Genomic DNA, 19,457 nt, shown 5'->3' on the forward strand with positions numbered 1-19,457 from the left:
GATTATTCTGCTGGCCACAGCTCCCCACCAACCTCATAATTTCATGCTCCCATCAGGGTTGGGGACGTAATTGTGGTGGGGGGATCTGAAATGTAAAATCCATTTTGCTTGTGAGTCGTTCCAAATTTTTTAAAAATCTAGTGAGTCAGATTAGGTGGATAAACCTGAGTTTACCAACCTCAGATCTAATCAATTAGATTCTACCAAGGACACAGAGTGGTGCTCATGGAAGACCTGGGACCAGGACCAACCTGCCCCCCTGAGCCCAGCTCCAACCTCCACCCTGAACCAAGCCAAGCTGCAGACCGACAGAAGCCTGGCCAGGCCTAACACCTGCCGCCTGGACCCTAAAGACGAGGGCCCGAATGCCGTCATTTTGAGACCTGTTTCCAAGGCAGACAAGGGAGGCTTCACCTTTATCTCCATCCTGCTCATTGGAGATCTTCTTCAGGTCGATGAAGTGGGTTGCCAGCGCCACGTCATTCATGCTGCCTTCGTCCCACACCTGGATCTTCACCCTCCGACACAAGGGAGGGAACATTTCCTTGAAGACCACCTGTTCGTGCCACACGGGGTTGGCACAGTTCTTTTGCACTGTGGTTCGCCCCTAAAAACAGACAGAAGGATGTGAGCTGTGAAAGGAAGTGACTCTCTGCGGAAAGCTCCTCATGCCAGCTGGAGATGGGAAGCAAGCAGCCCAAAATACTCAGGAAAATCAGCTGCACCCAACACACTGTTGGAGGACCCCCTCGGTGCTGGCTGCTGTGCGAGGCACCAGGGACAAAAGCGAGTCAGTGCCCTTGGGAAGTGCTAATGGGCACATCAGAGCTGGGCTGGAACTACCACCTGTGCTGTGAACAGAGCTGTTCTGCACATCTCCAGGAAGGCCCTGGTCAGAGCTCACCCCCAATAAGTGGGGTGAAAGCACTACTGGTGGCAAAGCACTACTCTTGTCTGGACCTTGTTTTTGTTGTTGTGTTGTTGTTATAAAGTGGAGATGATTTCCTATATGACCTCCAAGAACTTGAGGCAAAAATACTACCACGTTCACCCCTTCCAAAGGAGGCGTCAGGGTGACTTTATGTTTTGGTAGCAGTGACATCTGTGTCAGCCTGAAGCTTCAAAGTCCAGTCAACCAGGATGGAGCTCTACCATGTACCCAGGTCCTGGTCCTTTCCTGTGGCCTTGAGCAGGGAACAGGTTTCCAGGCTTATGTAGGACGAGGACCCTGGGATCCTTTGTGAAACAGATCAGAAAATGGCGGTGATTCTACAGGGGTTGGGGACTAGGTGGTGGCTCGGAGACATAACCAGTGGTGAGGGAGGATGCCTGTCATCCTGGGTCCTAGATCATAATCCACCCTGAGTCCTTCCCTTATTCTAATGAGGAGTAAGTGGGCAACACCCCCAAACCCCACCCACCACCTGACCCAGTGCCTTCTGTGGCAAGTCTTGTCTTTCAAGGCACTGCCCAATTTTTATTTTAACTTAATTTTGTTTGATTAAAATGCCCGGGATACAGGGCAGGGTCCTGGCCCAGGCCTGCTAGAACTGGTGACAATGGTTCCTCACCGTCTGCCCAGCAAAGGTGACCTCCACAAAGGGATCCACAAGGTCCTTACTGTCACCCACAAATGCTTTGGTGACGTTTGCCATGATGCTGGAATTCATTTTGGGCAGTCCTTCTGCCTTGTAGAGTCTTACATAGAATCTGGCCCAGGGTCTCTCTGATGGAAACCCCTGGGGTATCAAAAGGTTCCTTAGAAAGGGAAATAAATAAATATATAAATAAATAGGAAGCCCTCTCATTTGAAAGAATAGAAAAGACAGAAGCAATTTAGAAGCAGAAAAAGACTTTGGGTATATAAGAAGACTTAGGATTTGCCCCTAAAATGAGTTTTCTTTCTAGTGTAAATCACAGTGAAGGGTCAGAATAGAGCCCATGCAAACTCCCCTAGGTTCTGGAATCACAGAGTAGACACTGTCTCCCACTCTGCACCTTAAAAGGGAGCATTTAAGTCTCCCCAGGTCACAAATCAGGAGTCAAAATTATCATTCCTTCAAAGAAAACTCATCTACATTTGGATAAATCAGGTAAGCTCAGCATATCCATAACAGGTATCAGAGGAAGACACACCATTCTTGTCCTCACAGCTGACCTCCCAAGGGAAAGCCATGACTTTGAGGGGACACATCATAGTGCTTCTGATGGAGCAAAGTCCGTGTTACTTAACAGTTCTCATGCAGCAATAAAGGGGTGGAAAGGGGTGGAGGAAGGAAAAAGGTATAAAATTGGGGCACATCATTTCTCTTCAATGGTGGATCTGACTCACTTTTCTATTTGCTCCTCAGCATCAGAGGTTTTGGGGTTGGTCTTTAAGATGTCGCCTTTCCCGGTCACGCTGATGTCGCACTTCAGGTAGCCCTTGGTACCAGTCCTGATGTCACTGGGGTCTGTGAGCAGCGCCCACTTGTCACTGAACTGATGACCTATAAAAGCATCTTGACAGCTCAGCTTCCCTGCAATGGGCCCCACGGCTCTACCCCGTCCCCTCCCACACCCTCCCCAACCCACCATGGTGACTCCTGCAAGCAGCCCAGCTCAGTCATGCCCCAGCCTTGTGCCTTCCTCCTTCCTTTCCCTCCCTCTCCTTTTGCTTCCCACCTGTTTCTCTGCCTTTCTTTCCAATCACCACAGTATTTGGGAAACCCTCAACCTAGGAATGACCTGGGCAGGATTCCAGCTTTGACCAGCGAGGGGGGACATTAATGGAGGGTAGGAGTCAATCGCTTGCCCACAGGCCATCGATGTGGCTCATAGATCTTTCTGTTGGCCTACGCTGTGAGTCAGAACATCAAGATCACTTACAAAAGCTAGATGTCTGGCTTATCTTTAAAAATAAATATTGGGGCTGGGGATATAGCTTGGTTGGTAGAGTGCTTGCCTCGCATGCACAAAGCCCTGGGTTTTATCTCCAGCACCACACACAAAAAAAATTACTGGCAACACTAGATTCATATTTCCATATGATGGCCAATGCTAAAGGAGTCCAGTAGCTGCTGCTGTTCTACGATGGTTCAGGAGCCTCCCATTCCCTGAAGACTCTGTCACTCCCTAAGATGTGGTACCCATCTGCTCTCAGCCATGGTCACTCTGTGGTCCCCTGAGATCCTAAGACTTGAAATCACCTGAGAAGAGAAAGGGCCTTTCATGAGAAGTTCTATGCTAGTTGCTGGCTCCATTATTTATTAGCTCTTGACCTTGGACAAATTATCTAACTTGTCTGCATTTCGCTTTCTTATAACAGGGATAATAATTATTATTATGGTGCAGTCTGATGTGAAATGCCAGTCTCATTATGTTCTAGGCTCTCTATAAGCACATATGTATTTGTTAACTTCATACTCCAAAAACCGATGAAGGAGGCATCAATTTATCCTAATTTCTACAGATGAGGAAACCGAGGCACAGAGAAGTTAAATCCTTCATTCAGAGTTGCACATCTTGGAAATAGCAGAGTGAAATTTGGATTCAGGCCAGATTCTTAGCTTCTACTGTCTATTAGCACTCCTAGTTATGTGTCACAGTGCTAAATTAGTCAGAATTTGTGTGAAAAATAAATCAAAACTATTTAGAGTGGACATGGAAGATAATCTTATCATTTGATGGCAAGATCCATGTCTCATGTAACTTTGCATAATTGGTGCTAATTTTTATTGAATGAATGGTCAACTGGAAGAGTGAATGAATAAGAAGTCCTTGGGTGCTATAAACCAGAGTCAGAAACAGAGATGGGGAGGTGATACGTTCTTACCAGGTTGGTTGTACACAGTCCCCAGATCTACTTTGAAAGAGCCAATCAGTATGCTTCCAATCAGCTTGTGGTGAAGGACCTGGGGAGAGATGGATCGGTGAGTCCATCACATTTATCTTTGAGAATGACTCTTGAAATGGGCTCTTTATACCTCAAAGACGCTTCTAGGCTTTGACCCTTCCCAGGCTTTGACCTTCATCTGGATCACAACAGCATTTAGTCATCAAACCACAGAGTCACAAAGGGCCTTCAGAAATATCTCACCTGTACTTCTACCTCCAGCAGGTGGTCCCCCGATTCTCTATTGATGGACACCTGAAACTTGCACGGCCTGAAAGTTTTCTTTAACCAAAATGAACCCTAGTGCAGCCTGCTTGTCAATGCCTACCTCTGTCTGCTGAAACTCTACCCAGAACAACTGTCACCTCCTCCAAGCAGCCCTCCCTCAGCCTCAGCCCTACCCCTGGCTGAAACTCTTCCCCCCAAACTGCCAAACTGCTTTGCTCACCACCTTCCCAGGGAACTCATCAAGCACTGCCTTAAGCCATTTGCAATAGAAGGAAGGTGATCATCCTCAAGCTGATCAGAAGCCCACAGAGTGCCCCATAACATCTCGAAATGAAGAAGAACTTGAGGAAGGTGGCAGAGTGGGTTCCCATCCCCAAATGCCCATTCACTGTTCAAAAAGCTGCTGAAGAATCAGGATTAGTTTAATCCTGAAGCAAAAAAATAACAAAACAAAACAAAACAGGGCAGTGAGGGGCTGAGCAGAGAAAGGGCAAAAGAACTCCGGTGACTCAGATCTGGGAAATGCTGTCATCCAGAAAAGGGGACCAGATCCCCTGAGTGGTGCTCAAGTAACAGGATGAGAGACTTCAGCTCCCTAGAGGAAAAAAATTCATGAAAGTCGGAACTTCTCAGCAATGTAATAGAATTTCTTAGAGACAGTGACCTCACCATCACTGGTAATAATCATCATGTCCCAAGAAATCTATGTCAGGCAGGAGGTGGAGGGGGATCCCAGCAGCACTTGGAACTTAGGCTTGATGGCCCTGAGCTTCCTCCTAACTATAAATGGACCTATGAGCTGCTTGATTCAAGGTCAGTTTCCTACAGTCTCCCATCCACCACACAGTCTTGCTCATGATAGATGTTCAACAAACATTTAGTGAATGAATAATCGAATGATGGATGAAGGGGAGACTTTTGTGGCTTCTGAATAGCCCCTTTTGGCAGAAGCAGTGAGAAACAATAAATTCAGCTGACCTCACGAAATGACAGTCCTTCCCGCTTCTCTTTCCACTCTCTCTCACTTGCCCAAATCTTCCAACCGTGTTAGAGAACTGGGGGGAAGTAAGGACAGCCTGGCTTGAGTAGAGGAGCTATTTAAGGCCACACAGAAAGCTCACTCTGCAACCCACCACACTTGCAGGAGCGGCCGTGGCTTCCCGAAGGTCTGAGGAAGACCAGACACCTGTCTCAGGTTCTCCTTGCAGGAGAGGGGCGGCAAGCAGGATGAGCCCCAAGCAAATCTTCCAATAACACAGGAGACTTCAAGTCATCCACTAAGGGTTCAACTGCTGGGCGATACTGGTGTGGCAGAGCATGCAGTGCCAGGACCCTGAAGACGTCTAACACACAGAGTGCAGGGGCCCTGCGTACCTTGGGCCACTGTCACTGAAAGATGGTCTTGGGGTGTGTAGCAGCTTGGCTGTGCCAATAGCACCTGCTCACAGCCCTCTCCTGACTCTTCTCCCACATTGAATTTTTCCTGAGCACATTGACTTTCAGTTCATGAACTTGCAGAAAAAATCATATTCAATGTTTCCTTCTCAAGGGGAGTTCTTGAAAATATCCCCCCACCCCTGTCTTTTGGAGTCGTTTAGGGATGCCAAAAACATTCTCATCTTCCAAGTTAGGGGAACAGAGATGTGAACTTTGACCCTCTGTCTGAAAAATCTTTGTGTCCCACAAACAGTCACTACCCTTGTCTATGATCTGATGTTAAAGCCCGGTGATGTCCTGTTCATCTGAGACTAAGGAGTCCCTTAGGAGCAACTGTAAAGCCACTCCACAAACAGGAGCGATGGAGCAAAGTCCTGGGCAGCATCCCAGGTCCCAAAATACCTTCTGCGCCACTTGTCATCTGCCTGAAATTCAAACACTAAGAATGTTGGCTCTCGGTGACTTCATTCCTCAAGAGTCACATTCTTCAAATGCCCCCGAGAAGGACAATACCACAGCACCACCAGGACCCAGGCCTTAATGCAGGACTTCATTGACATTCAGCTTTGGTTGAAGGGAACGGGTCATGGATGTGTTTATTAAATTAAGTGGGTGATGGGCGAGGGGTGGATGAAGGCAGACGAGTATAGAGGACAGGCCAGGAAAGTTCTAAGACAGGTTTTGTCATCCCCACAGTCTGATTTGACTTGGAATGACTGTTGAGGATGTCAACCCCTATTCTCCACACCTCCACTGACATACAAAGTGGGTGTTCTGTTCTTTCAGAATCCAGCCCCTACCCACTACCCTCAACACGGGCACTTTCCCTTCCCATTCCTGTCTTCCATATGGAGAGCAAACCTGGACAAGGCCCCTGCCTGGACCAGGAAGCCCTGTGTCTACTCTTCAGGTCTCTGGGGGCAGTGATTCCCCTGGTGGGGCTGAGGAAGGGTCTCCCAGGGGCAGGACTTGGAGACAATCTTTGAGAATCTCAATGGCTACCACAAGCTCCAAATCACATTCTCTGATCCAGTGTCACCATAGATGAGACTGACATATATGGTGCCTTCCTGATTCTTGTTCCTATTTCTCCATTTATCACCAACTAGAAAGGGAAAGTGCTGTGACTATGATCATTAGTGCAGATATCATCCTGAGAGAGAACACCAACCTAGGCTTGATAAAAAACAAACAAACAAACAAACAAAAAAACCTAAAAATGGCACTCCATTAAGATGTCATTTGAAGCATGTGTTTATGCCCACATTTGATTAGTAATAGATTTACCAGAGCTTACAACTTGCTTCCAAGAAGCATGGCTCCTTTTAAGAATCTCCCAAATTCCTCTATACTTGTGATTTCAGGTTCTAGTCTGTTGGTTTACAATTCACCAACCTACACTCACCCTCCTGAATCTACCCATCCCTGTGCATGCTTAGCTGTCAGAGTCCCCAGTGCCTAGAATCTCCCCCACCTTCCACCACCACCATCACCACCAAGGGTATACTCACTGAGATTTTGATGATCTTGTCAAAAAGATGCACTTGGGGCCCAATGAAGTCGAAGACAAAGTACTGAAAAACACGAAGTGCATTGTGGCAGTGACTCTAGTCTCACATGTAAGAACCCTGTTCTGGAGTGATTTTAGATCTGCCTCACTCTAACTGCTGCATGGTCCCCAGTGGCAGGAATATATCACCTGCCATAGCTGATTGGCTATCCCCTACTGAAGGTCATTTAGGCTATCAAAAGTTTTTAATACAAAAAGAGAAGAATGTCACCAACCACATGCTTGCATGGGATATGTGTACGTATTCTTCTAAAATAGAAGAAGTAGAAGAGTTGGGTCGTGGATTATGTGCATGTAAATTTTTAATAGATAATATTAAAATTTTCTTCTAAAAGACCTACCCCACAAGGAGCTATGAAAATAGCCATTTCCCCATAATACTTTTGCCAGTCCTTGATACTGTTAGTGTTTCTTTTCTTTTTGCTTATAGTGAGAGTTCAAATGGTACCTGAGTGGTGTTTTTTTTTTTTTAATTTGGAATAACTTTGATTAAATCTTATTTTTTTCAGGATTTTCATATGAAATTACCAAGATTGACCAAGAAGAGAGAGAATTTTTTAAATTATGAACATGGGAGATTTTTTTATATTAATAAAGCAATTAAATTTCAGAGTCTAGAAATTATCTGGACTGGTCCCCATATTATACATATAAGACTGAAGAGTAAAGAACATAAAAGATGTGGCTTAGATTCATATCACTAGTTTTTTCTGGACCAAACATTATTTCTTCTGAAGTAATCACACAAGAAAATAGACAAGAACCAGCCAATTGGAGCCATGTTCCTCCCAAACAGAGGCTTATGGTTCTAGGAGATGAGACACTGAGTGGTGTCAGGGTCTGCTTGGTTGTGCCTGGGGACTGGTGGGGATCAATGAGGCAGAACTGGGAGGCCACTGACCCCTGAATTCTTTCTTTTGAGCTGCAGGATCCAGAAATGACACATGAGGGATGGTCATAGAAAGTAGAAAAGGAGAAACTGACCACTAGCAGCTTTCCTTCAAAGGGCAAAATAGGAAAACCAAAATACAGTGTCATGCACTATAACCAGAGTTCTTCAAAATGGTGGTCCTTAGGTAGCAATGAAAGGTGTCATGACATTCAGTGTCTTCTGCTTAATATGAAAATATATGTGACATTTCAGGAAATTTTCATACAGAATATGTTCAACTTTTAAAGAGTTTTTGTGTTCAAAATTGACATGAAAAATTCACTTATGAACTTCCTCAGTCTCTGATAAGGCTGAACATATGAGATGCAGTGGGTTCCTCTGGGCTGATAAATCAATTCCAATGTTTGCTGCCTTCTGCTCAGTTTCATGTGTTCCAAACAACAGCCCCAGGCAGGTTCCCTAGACCCCTAGACCACACACATTTTTCTAGCTGGAAAATACTCCCCAGCCCCTACTAACTAGTTCCTTCAACATCTGATGACCTTTGGGCTTGAAAATTCGAGTCAAAAGCTATGACAAATGTCCTGCGTTCACCCTCTATGTTTTTGCTTGATTTCCTACTGATTACACTTGGGTCCAATTTAATGTCATTTAGATCCAGGAATTTTATGCAGAATTATAATAATTAACAAATCTATAAGGCTTTGAAGTTTCAAAGCATTTTCGTGCACATGATCTCATATCATATCCTTGCCAAAAGATGTCTTGGGGGCCAGACATGGAACAGGAAGGGGATAAAGACTGACATTTTAAAGGTCAGAGGAATACAAAGAGGAAAGGAACTAACAGCTCAAATGGGATTTGGGTATTTTTTGTTAATGTCATTATCCATGCTCTCCTTGTCTTCCTTTTTAATTAAAACTCCCATTAGAATAATAATTAAGAGTTTGCTGCATTTTTTGATAATTCCTGGTGTCAAAACACCTACTGGAAAAGAATCCCTCCTGTGCAGTTAGAGAATAAACTGTTACCTCTTGGAAGGGAATTTAGTGATATCAAAATTTTAAACACACATACCCCATGCCCCAATTATACCATATAAATATTATTATAAGTAGTGGCAAAATGCTGAAAAAGTTAATATCCATGAATGAGAGACTGACTGGTTTAGTAAGTTATGGTACATCAAGGCTTGAGGGAGAAGTAAGATTGAACTGCATGTTCAGTGATGGACTAATCTCCAAGGTATGGGGTTTCATGAAAAGACCAAGACCTAGGCGCAGTATGGAATGCTACCATATTTACTTGTATTCCTGAACATGCTTGGGCTATCTCTGAATGACAGCCAAATGCCTGGTGAGAATGGATGATTTCAGGGAAAAGGTCTAGGAGATTGGGGACCAAAGATCAGAAGGAAACAACATTTTTTACTGTACATCATATTGTCTGTCATACAATACTTTCATTTTGTAAAGAGAATTTAGTATGTTTAATATTTAGAAGCTTCTCTCTTTGAAGTTTTCCTTCACAATCACTACATAGCTTAAAAAATATTACTGTTTTGCTTTCCAATATGGTATGCCTATTTCAAAATCAGTAATTAAATTTGTGATTTCTCTGCCATGGAAAAGAATGTGTATCTTCTCCCTGACCAACCTTCTATGTTTATTAAGTGAAATCCAGAGTTTATCATGGATGAAAAGGAGCTTGCTGGGAGCCATTAGCCAAGTAGGTATGACAATTTCCTTGCCAGCGTACCCCCATGTTGCTTAGTGGAAGGACTCGTGGAAATAGGACATTTTGCAGTGACATTGCATCTAAGGTGACCTTGCTCAAGGACCAGGGCGGATCTGGGTTTAGGGTGTTCCCGGTTTAGGACAGTCCGGGTTTAGGGTGGTTCCAGGTTTAAGGTTATTCCTGCTGGGAGTAGGGCGTATCCTGCTGCCTGAGTTCCCCTTGAGTTCTCACGGGATTCAGACAGTATTTTTTGGGAGACAGAAGCCCAGTGGGGGTGGATTTGGGCAGAGAACATGGATTTCCCCAGAACGTGATTGTAGACGGCTGGTGTGAGTTCGGGAATAAAGAGTTGCTGTTTGAATCTACAAGCTGTGTGATGGCTCGTGATTTTGTGCCCAGCCAGACTGCGGCAGGAGCTTATAAGAAATCTAATGGGCCTATTAAAAACATAGTGATGGCTTTAACCTCAGGGAGAATTCCTTGCCTCTCCTTTCCACTAACTTTTTGTTAAAAACCCTTGAGATGGTGTTTGTAAGGTGACTCAGAGCTTGCTATGAATTTGGACAAGGGACGGTCTGAATGAGGAATTCTGCTGGATGGTGGTGGAGGCAACACTGGGGCTGGCAATGCTGGTGATCGCCACGACTCACTTCATTGTAAAACGGGCTGTTGGTTCCTTCCTTCACCGTGCTCTGCTTCTTCTCATCCCCAATCTCAATGGTCACAACAGGGTCAATGTTCTCACCCACCAGCTGGCGGGCCTCAGTGATGTTTATGGCAATCTACAATAGAAAGCAGAGTGTCCGCCATGCTGGATACTGCCTATTGTTCACATGGGAGAACTGGGGTGGGAGAAGGCTGGGCAGGAAGAGGCAATCACTTACTTGATAATTTTGGGATTTGATGTCTCCATCATGGATCTTAGTCAGCAGTTTTGACCTATAAATAGAAAATTCAATATACTTGTTTTATCAAGTAAGTACATACTTTGGAGCCATAAGCCATGATAATATTTTCCAAAGTATTTCTAAGGGTTTCATTTATATTGTATCACATATTCTCTCTACATCCCTGGGGAGATAAGTATAGTGGACAAGTGGCTTAATTTCTGTGACTCAGTTTCCCCATCCTAAAATGGAGTTATTAATAGTACTTACCACTCAAAGTGGAAGCTAGAATTCAATGCAAGCAAAACTTAAACCCAGTGCCTGGCAAGAATAAGTGTTAGTGGCACTTTTTATAAGATTACCCATATTATTTATACGATTTTGTTGGTTAATTTATAAAACTAGAAACTGAGAGTCTCAGAAAGTCAGTGGCAGAGCTGCGTCAAAATAAGGATCTGCCAATCTCCTGCCTGATCCTAGATACAGGACCACTTTGCCATTTCTAGTAGATATAATAATTCTGTGTTGTGATTACTTTTGAAAGGATTGGTAAAGGAGAAAATTGGAAAGGGTGACCAAGATGCCATCTCCCTGAGATTTCACATCCCAGGCCTTTCATTTATCTGGGCCATCACAGGTCATTGAACAGATGTGTACTAGAGATTGGAAAGAGATGAAAGATCCTTGTTGTCCCTTGAAGCAGCATCGGGTGGGAAGTGAACTGAGCTTGAGTTCCTATTGAATCGCATTCTCTTGGCTCCTGACAATACCATCTTTCGTGTGACTTCATTCCGTTTTCACAGAGTATAATTGGGTCTAGTGGAGAATAGAGTAAGCTAGTGAAAATCTCAAGGCTTTGGAATCAGATTGATGGGGATTAGAATATTTGTTCTTCCTAGTTTGGGACTTTACCTTTAAATTCCTTATCTGAAAGTGGAAATAATGATTCCTACCACCTAAGTTCACTCTGAGGGCTAAGGGAGATAATGCCTATAAGCAGAGGTAGATATCATTTATTACATTTATCAGTAAAATGGCAAGTTCATACTGATTTTTCATTATGTGAAAGCCCAGTGCTAGGCTCAGTTAAGAGAAAAACAGACAAGCTGCCATCTTGGCCCTAGAGCTGACGATCTAGCGGGGGAAAGAGGAACAAGGCACACAAGAAAAGAACTATTATATATAAGTGTAAAATAGACCAAAGGAGGGACATGCACTAGAAGAGATGTAGAGACAAAATTCCTGAAAGCAATTCACTGAAGAGATTGGATTTGAATTGAGCATTGGTGGTTGTTAGAGTCTGTAAACAAGTCAAAATAACACCTGGCATTTTGCCAGGGGAATGTTAGAGTTCCTAAACAAGTCTGGATGGTGCCTGGCAAAATGCCAGAGGGAGTGGTTTGAGAAGTAACAAAAGTGAGCCATTAAGTGTGGAGATTCCTTATTGGTTGACTGATGCATCTAGTTTATGCTAATTAGATAAGCTGTGTGGAATGTATAAATACCGCTCCTGTCCTACAATACACGGCTCCCTCTCCTGCTGTATCAACGTACACAAGTTGTTCGTCACCCCCGCACCCCCCCACCCCCCCCACCCCGGTTATTTTGCTGCAGCCGGACTGCGGCAGGTGGTGGATAGAATTTCAATTGCTGGAGAATGCTCTGACCAAGGAGAAAGAAGAGACAACTACTCCTCATTTTCCTTTCTCTTGCTTCTCTCCATTCAGAGCTATTATTTGGTAAAACAGATGACAAGAGATGCTTTGAAAGATATGAAATAGTTGAAGTCCCTAATCAGAGGCCGGGGGAAAGGGTACAGAGGATAGGGTACAGAGTAGGGGGAAGGACAAGTGACATGAGGTTGTACACTCGAGTTTATGTCTTATTTTAATTGTCACCTCTGAGCCATCAGATTCTCATTTCTATCTACACCCCCTCCCCCACATACACTGCCATCCTGTCACAGTTCAGAAACAACAGCTCAGGGTCTGCCATGAAGGGTAGCACTAATCAGCTTTATTAACAGTAACAACTGAGTGGAGAAAGAAGAAAAGGGCATGATGAATTTTTTGTGAGTAAGAAATTATCATGAACAAATATGGCAGATGGAAAGCACTGCTAAGCCCATCATTGGCTTATCTGTGCCCGAACTTATAGCTGGGTACCTTGTGGTCTCCTTCCACTCAAACACAGGCTGACCCTGTAACTTGCATTGGCCAAGAGAGTGCAGCAGAAATGACTTTTGCCAGTTCCAAGCCTAGGCCTCAAAAGACCTTGGGTACTCTGTTGGAATCCTGCAGTGTCGCCATTGGAACAAGCTCAGACTAACTTTCTGGAAGGTCTGATGCCAGAGTTTGGGAGCCCAGTGGTCACAGCTGAAGCAGTACCAGGCCAGCCTACCATCAGGCAACCCCAAAACTAAACTCAGTAGAACCGTCAAATGACCACATATGCAAATGACGATGCATCAGCAAACTATCAGAGGTCATAAAACTACCCCCCTGATCTATCAGCTCAGAGCAAAAATCAATACCTATGATATTAAGCCACTAATTTGGGAGTTATCTTTTATACACCAATTGTTCATTGATATAGCAGGAGAAAGCCAGTTTGTTTTGGACTTTTCTTGGTAGTATAGGAACCACCTTTTCATTTGGGACAAACACGAAGCTAAGACAATTAGTATATTGATGAATTAAAGAGCAGGTAAGGACAGCTCCTGGAATCTGTCTTCATCCCTTGCTGTCACTCCTGAACTATGAGGGGTATGAGCTCGTGTGTGTGTGTGTGTGTGTGTGTGTGCGTGTGTGTGTGGTGCTGGGAATTGAACCCCGGGCTTCACACATGCTAGGCAAATGCTCTACCACTGAGCTACATCCCCAGGCTCAGCAATAGCATCTTAACTCAGGAGAGACAGGATCCAAAGCTGGCAGAGCCAGGATTCTGGCCTGTTGAAGTCTGACCAGCATCAAGAGGCCAGGACTCAGGGAAAAGTGAGCAGGCACAGAAGTCCATCTTCCTGCCCTTTGGACAGTGACCAGGTCTTCTCTTCTGATCTGCAAGAGCCTTCAGGGGTACCTGGCACATAGGATGCACCCAGAAAATATGTCAACGACCTGTGTCAACTCTATACCTTCTGTTCAGAGGAGCTGAGGGGGCAGGAGTGATGGAAGCATCGTCATGAATCAAATCTCCTACTGGTCCTTCCTGGTGAGAAGGTCCATCCTGCGGCAGTTCAGCTTCACTCTGACCATCTAGAGGAGCAAGCAAAGGAAGAGGATCCCGTTGAATTGAGACATAGTGGTGATCAGGCCTCACTCTGTGCCCAGCACCAAGGAAGCGTCACCCCAGGTATAGGAAACAAGAGGACGGTCTCTGCCACCGTGAAACTTAACATCCTATTGGCAGAAAAGCCAGGCATATATCCTAATTTTTCTTAGAAAAAAAAATATATATATATATATAACTTCTGTTAAAAAAAAAAAAAAAAGAACAGAGGTATTTGGGTGGTCTTATGGAAAGAAAACTGTATGATGAATCTAAAGATGTGCCTTTAGTTGTGACCTTGCAGAGTGGAACCTGAGAAAAGTCAGAGTCTCTCTGAGTCTCATCAGCAAAGTTTAAAGTACATAAGGATCAGCTGGGAAGCTCTTAAAGCGCAGACTCTGACTCAGTAGGTCTGGGAAGGTCCCAGATTCAGCATTTCTGACAGCAAGATCCAGGATGAGGTTCTTCCTACGTCTGTCGGCCAGTTTTGAGCAGAAGTGCCATGCTCTGAAAAGATGGTGAGTCCTCATCGGGGAGCCTGTAAACATTGCCTTATTTGGAAAAGGTCTCTGTACATGTGGTTATTCAGGATTTTGAGATGAAGAGATTGTCCTGGATCATCTGGCTGGGCCCTAATCACAATCATATGCATCCTGACAAGGAGATTTCAAACAGAACAAAAATGCAGCAACCTGGCCCTGGGGGCAGGGATGCCACCAACATCCAAGGAAGGCCACAGCCACGGGAAGCTGGAAGGGACAAGAAACAGATTCTCTGGAGGGCATGGGGCCCCTTCATTTTAACACAGTGATACTGATGTCAGGCCGTTGGCCTCCATAACTGTGAAAGAATAAATTTGTATGGTGTTAAGTTACCAAGGTACTTGCCCTAGGTAGGTTTCTCGAGAAACCCCAGGAAATGGCTATACAAACACTTAGAACATTTCGCTGAATGGCTAGCAGTCATTGTTTAGACTGTTTCCCTCCTAATCCCAGATTCTGATTAAGTTCATCTGGAATGTTGCCCAGATGTCAAGATTGTTTGAATTCCCCAGGTAGCTCTGAGGTGCAGCAGCAGAGCGTGAGAACCACTTCTCAACCAGGTTCCTGGCGGGCGGAAGAGTGGCTGGGCCTCCCTACTCCTCCCTGAGACTCCACATGGTGCAGTTCAAAGGCTGGCATCCCAGTGGCTTGGATTCCAATATCAGCCCTCCTTCTAGTTTTATGATTTGGGCAAATTACTGAAGTTCTCTCTGTTCTGTTTTGCTCATGTGTAAAATAAGGCAAATCAGGAAAATCAAACAAAACCTATAAAGCCCCAGCACCATGACTGCCAGATTTGTCTGTAGAAAGGGCTGAAGCCTGTGAATTCCAAGTTGGGTGACTTGAGCAAGTCACAGAATTTCTTGCTCTTTCTTTTCCTTTTCTGAAAGAATTGGGTCACAAAAGTGGTCTTCAGATTGTTTAAGGCAACAGAACACTTTTTTTTTTTGTACCAAAGATTGACCCCAGGGGTGCTCAACCACTAAGCCACATCCCCAGACTTTTTTTTGTATTTTATTTAGAGACAGGGTCTCACTGAGTTGCTTAGGGCCTCACTAAGTTGCTGAGGATAGTTTTGAGCTCATGATCCTCCTGTATCAGCCTCCCAAGCTGCTTGGATTACAGTTGTGCACCTCCACACCCAGCCTAACAGAATATTTTTGACAGTGTGATTTTTATATTGAATCTCAATATACATATAACATAAGTCCATTTGTACCAAACTGTCCTGTGTCATGGGTTGACACGGAGCAGGCCCTCATCACCACCCTGCTCATATTCCTCCAAAGACGTTTCTCAGAATCCCAGGGCTCCATGGGACTCAACTATAAAGACATGGTTAATAAGTTCTAAGACACCTTCCAGTTTCAATGTATTTTGATTCTGGTTTCAGCTAGTCAATCACGTCAAAGAGTCCTGAATCAAAGCCAGATGAGATAACATAGCCCATGGCCAAGGAGCTCCCACAGGCAGGCATGGCCCCAGGAGGTGCTCAATGGTTCAGAGAGTGTCACTGAATGAGCAGAACCTGCTTTGACCATCCTCTCACCCAGCAAACCAAAGCCACAGCCAGCACTAGAGATGCAGGTGGGCTGTGAGTGCCAGATGAGTGCCCTCAAACCGCAAGATAAAATAAACTACCTGACCGCAAGGCTTTCCGGGATGAGGATCTACTGTCATACACTCAAATTTCCAGCGAATTTCCTTAGCATATGATGTGTGCTAGAGACAGTGGTAGGTGAGATGCTTGGTATGCAGGAATTAACCCTTTTTCCAGGGTCTTATGTTGTGGCTGGGAGGAGACATCTCAGTAGGAAGAGCATCTGCTAAGGCTTCTACAGCTTTCATTCATTAATTCATTGAATTCCTACTATGCTCTCCCCAATCTGCTCACCACGAGACATGCAGGCTAATCTAAAAAGTTAACCATATCATGTCACTTCTCTTCTTAAAACTCCTCAATGGCTTCCCACTGTACTTAGAAAAAGGTCTGAAGTCCATACATGGATCCAATGCCCTGCTCCATCTAGCTGCCACCTGCTCCTCCTGGCCACCTGTCCCTCTCTCCCCCCTTGCTGCTCTCTAGCCACACAGCCAGCTCTCTCCTGTCTTGGTGTTATTCTCCCTCTGCCTGAGCTGCTCTCCTCCCTGTCTGTCCTCTTGGGCTCCCTCTTACTTTGAAGTTTCAGTTCAAATGCTACCTTCCTAGAGAACCCCTCTCTTCACCAAAATCTCTATTTCGATGAGTCAGGAATCAATGGACTCCTCAACAACTCCACTTCAGCTACTGTCTGTTTCCTTTCTAGAACTCTTGTCAACTTATAATGCAGCTCCCTCAGGTAGGGTTCCGAGTGAACAGATGGCACATCCAGAATAGGATGACTTGAGGGCTTTTCATGAAGGTGTGGGTGTTGGAAAACCCCTAAAGCTCATGCAGTTATCCGAGGTAGCAGCCAAGCTGTTAGCTCTCCTCGGCTCCCGAGTGAGAAGAGGGAGGCCCAGAGAGTTACCAAGCCTTGAAGTCGAGGAAGCTTGAGTTGAGTCAGTCTCCCTAAGAGGGGCAGCTTTCTTCTTTCAGTAGAGGGATGCAATCAACTGGACCCTGAGCTCCCTCTCCTCCCTTCCCAACCTCCTTCGGGGGCCCCATTGGCCAGACACAACCTGAATCCAGAGGCTCAGGGACCTGGGTTATGCATCCACAGAGGTCAGCCTCCTGGGACAAAGAATGGGTGGAGAAGGGTGGAGAACAGGGCTAGAGGGCAAACAGAAGAGTCCACCACAGGGCTGTCCTCCCTCCAGGTGACTCAGTATCACCCTGTACACTCAGAACCCATCCCAGGACCTGACACTTAGCAGATGTTCCATCCCATTTGTTGAACAAGTGACTGGATGGAGGATCATGGGAGGTGCCCAGTAACTATTTGTTAAGTGACGAGTAAAAGGATGGCTTAGGGCAATGGGAATTCTAAGAGCACAGTGCATAACCACATGTCTGAAGATACAGACAAAAGAACCAGAGACTTTTAGAATCTCCAGCTATTTCACCCAGAAAAGCCCCAACTCTCTAGGCCAAGCCAAGAAGGAAAACCAGAGGTTGCATTCTGTTATTTGTTTGTCAGTCTCTTGCATGGTGGGCCCCACCCAGCAGGATGGAGGCCATTTGCTTTCTAGGAGGGGCCTGAGTCCTCTCGGGCCTGTTTGCTTTGTGGGCTGCCAACCATGATTAGATTGAGACCAGGAGCCAGTTCCTCTGAAATGCCCAGGTTGACTGCTCTAATTTCCACCAGCCTGTCAGTAAGGTCCCTAACTGGAGGCCAGCGCTTGGGGTAGGAAAGCGCAGACTGACCTGGGCTCAGGAGCTGGCTTCTCTACTAACTTCTCTATAACTTGAGGCAAGCCACTCACCCTGTCTTGAACCTCTGTTGTAAAGTAGGCAATAGAATCCACCGTTCAGGGTCATGAATAATGTATGTCAAGTAACAGGCAGTGGAGAGAGACTTATTAAATGTGTCACAAATATTTTCATGAGGTTGCTGAGAGAAGGAACTATGCGTTATTCAACCTTGGGTCTTCAGGATCCAATCTCTTGGATAACAAGAAAGACCCCAAAGCCTTTCCCATCCACTCCTCCATGTCATCAATTTGATTGAATAGAAAATTACTTCTGTTGGGCCCTAAGTCTTGTCCCCATTGCAAATAAAGTGCTCCTCTCCTCTCCATCCAAGGCTCCCCAGTACTTTCCTCTGTAAGTTTTATCTGAGGACAAAGAGTGGAGTTGAGTGGGCACAGGTCACAGGAAACCTGCGGTGGATGACAGTGAAGCAGCCCTTCCCCTTGAGTAGAAGAGAGGGGCAAATATTAACCGGGCTGTGTGTAGGCTGAGGAGTGGTCCAGAGAGCTGTCCTTGAACTGGCTGTTATCAGAGCCACTCAGCAGAAATCTCCAGCAGGTCCAGCCCCCTAGACCTGTCCCCTTGGGATGCCACTAATCCAATTTGATTCCATCCACTGGCACAGTTCATGCTGTACCTCAAAACTTTGCTCTTTTGGAGAAGGAAGTAGCCCATTCTAAAGGCAGGAGGTCTGAGAGCCTGGATTTACATCCCAGGGCCATGTGCTTCCTGGCTCGGTAACTCCCGCACTGGGAGCCAGTATGTGGCTCTGTAACCAGAAAGGGCCTCACACTCAGAAGGACCCCATTGCTTTGTGTAAGCCCCGTTGTCCCCATCTTGACATTCTTAACAATGGCTTTGTATTTTCATGTTTCCCTGGACCTTGCAAATCCTGCAGCCAATCGTTTCCACCCTGGTTGACCCTGCATCTCTGTAAACTCATTTGTAAAACTGAGGTAATGTTATTACTGCTGAGATGGAGTGAGGCGATGTGTAGCAAAGGTCCTCGGGTGATAATCCTCAGGCCATACCTGTGATGGGTGGCACCCGAAGCACCGCAGGCCACCCGTCTTCCCCTCACTCCCATGGACAAGAACCACACTCAGCCAAGGGGTCCCCTCTGGGAGGCCCCAGCCCTAGGTCAGCTCTGCCCCCCCCCCCCCCGCACCTCACCTTGCGCAGCCTTGTTGGCTAGGATTAACCCCTTCTCTCCTTTATTTTTCTTCTTCTTCTTCAGCTTCAGCCCAAACATTCCCTTTCTGAAAAGAAGAAGAAAAAACTAAATACATAGTAATAGAAACTTGAGTCATTCCGACCTGTTGGGAGAACGCAAATACACTAACCCTCAAATGCTCCCGGCTGACCAGCCTCCTCCTCCACCCAGGATGGGTCAGGAGACAAGGTCGGGACGCCCACCCACTCCCCAGGTAGCTCTGCTTTTGCAGCAACAAATGTACCAAGAAGAGGCATGCTGGGATGCCAACAGCACAGCTGGTTCTCCTCCCCGGCTCCTGGCTCACCCGTGCCAGGCACTCAAAAGGAGACCCGTCATTGGCTCAGCATAGCGATCATCTTCTGCCCATCTTACAGATAAGAAGCCATGGCCCAGAGAGGCCAGGGGCTGTTTCTAAG

At 45.6% G+C, this 19,457-nt stretch overlaps 1 protein-coding gene across 1 annotated transcript in view; it reads right to left on the minus strand.

Moving 5' to 3' along the window:
* The window catches only part of Fer1l6 (fer-1 like family member 6), a 112,918-nt gene extending 93,841 nt beyond the window's left edge, over positions 1-19,077 (minus strand). Inside the window, exons 1-9 of the mRNA XM_027948242.2 lie at positions 18,999-19,077; positions 13,759-13,879; positions 10,623-10,677; positions 10,389-10,520; positions 7,051-7,113; positions 3,815-3,893; positions 2,333-2,489; positions 1,572-1,758; positions 415-607 (exon numbers count right to left, since the gene is read on the minus strand). Of these exons, the coding sequence (XP_027804043.2) occupies positions 415-607; positions 1,572-1,758; positions 2,333-2,489; positions 3,815-3,893; positions 7,051-7,113; positions 10,389-10,520; positions 10,623-10,677; positions 13,759-13,879; positions 18,999-19,077 (1,066 nt within the window). The remainder of the gene's footprint in view (positions 1-414; positions 608-1,571; positions 1,759-2,332; positions 2,490-3,814; positions 3,894-7,050; positions 7,114-10,388; positions 10,521-10,622; positions 10,678-13,758; positions 13,880-18,998) is intronic.
* Positions 19,078-19,457: the final 380 nt, after the last annotated feature.

This window comes from Marmota flaviventris, chromosome 15 (genome assembly GCF_047511675.1).
Source record: "Marmota flaviventris isolate mMarFla1 chromosome 15, mMarFla1.hap1, whole genome shotgun sequence".
NCBI lineage: Eukaryota > Metazoa > Chordata > Mammalia > Rodentia > Sciuridae > Marmota > Marmota flaviventris.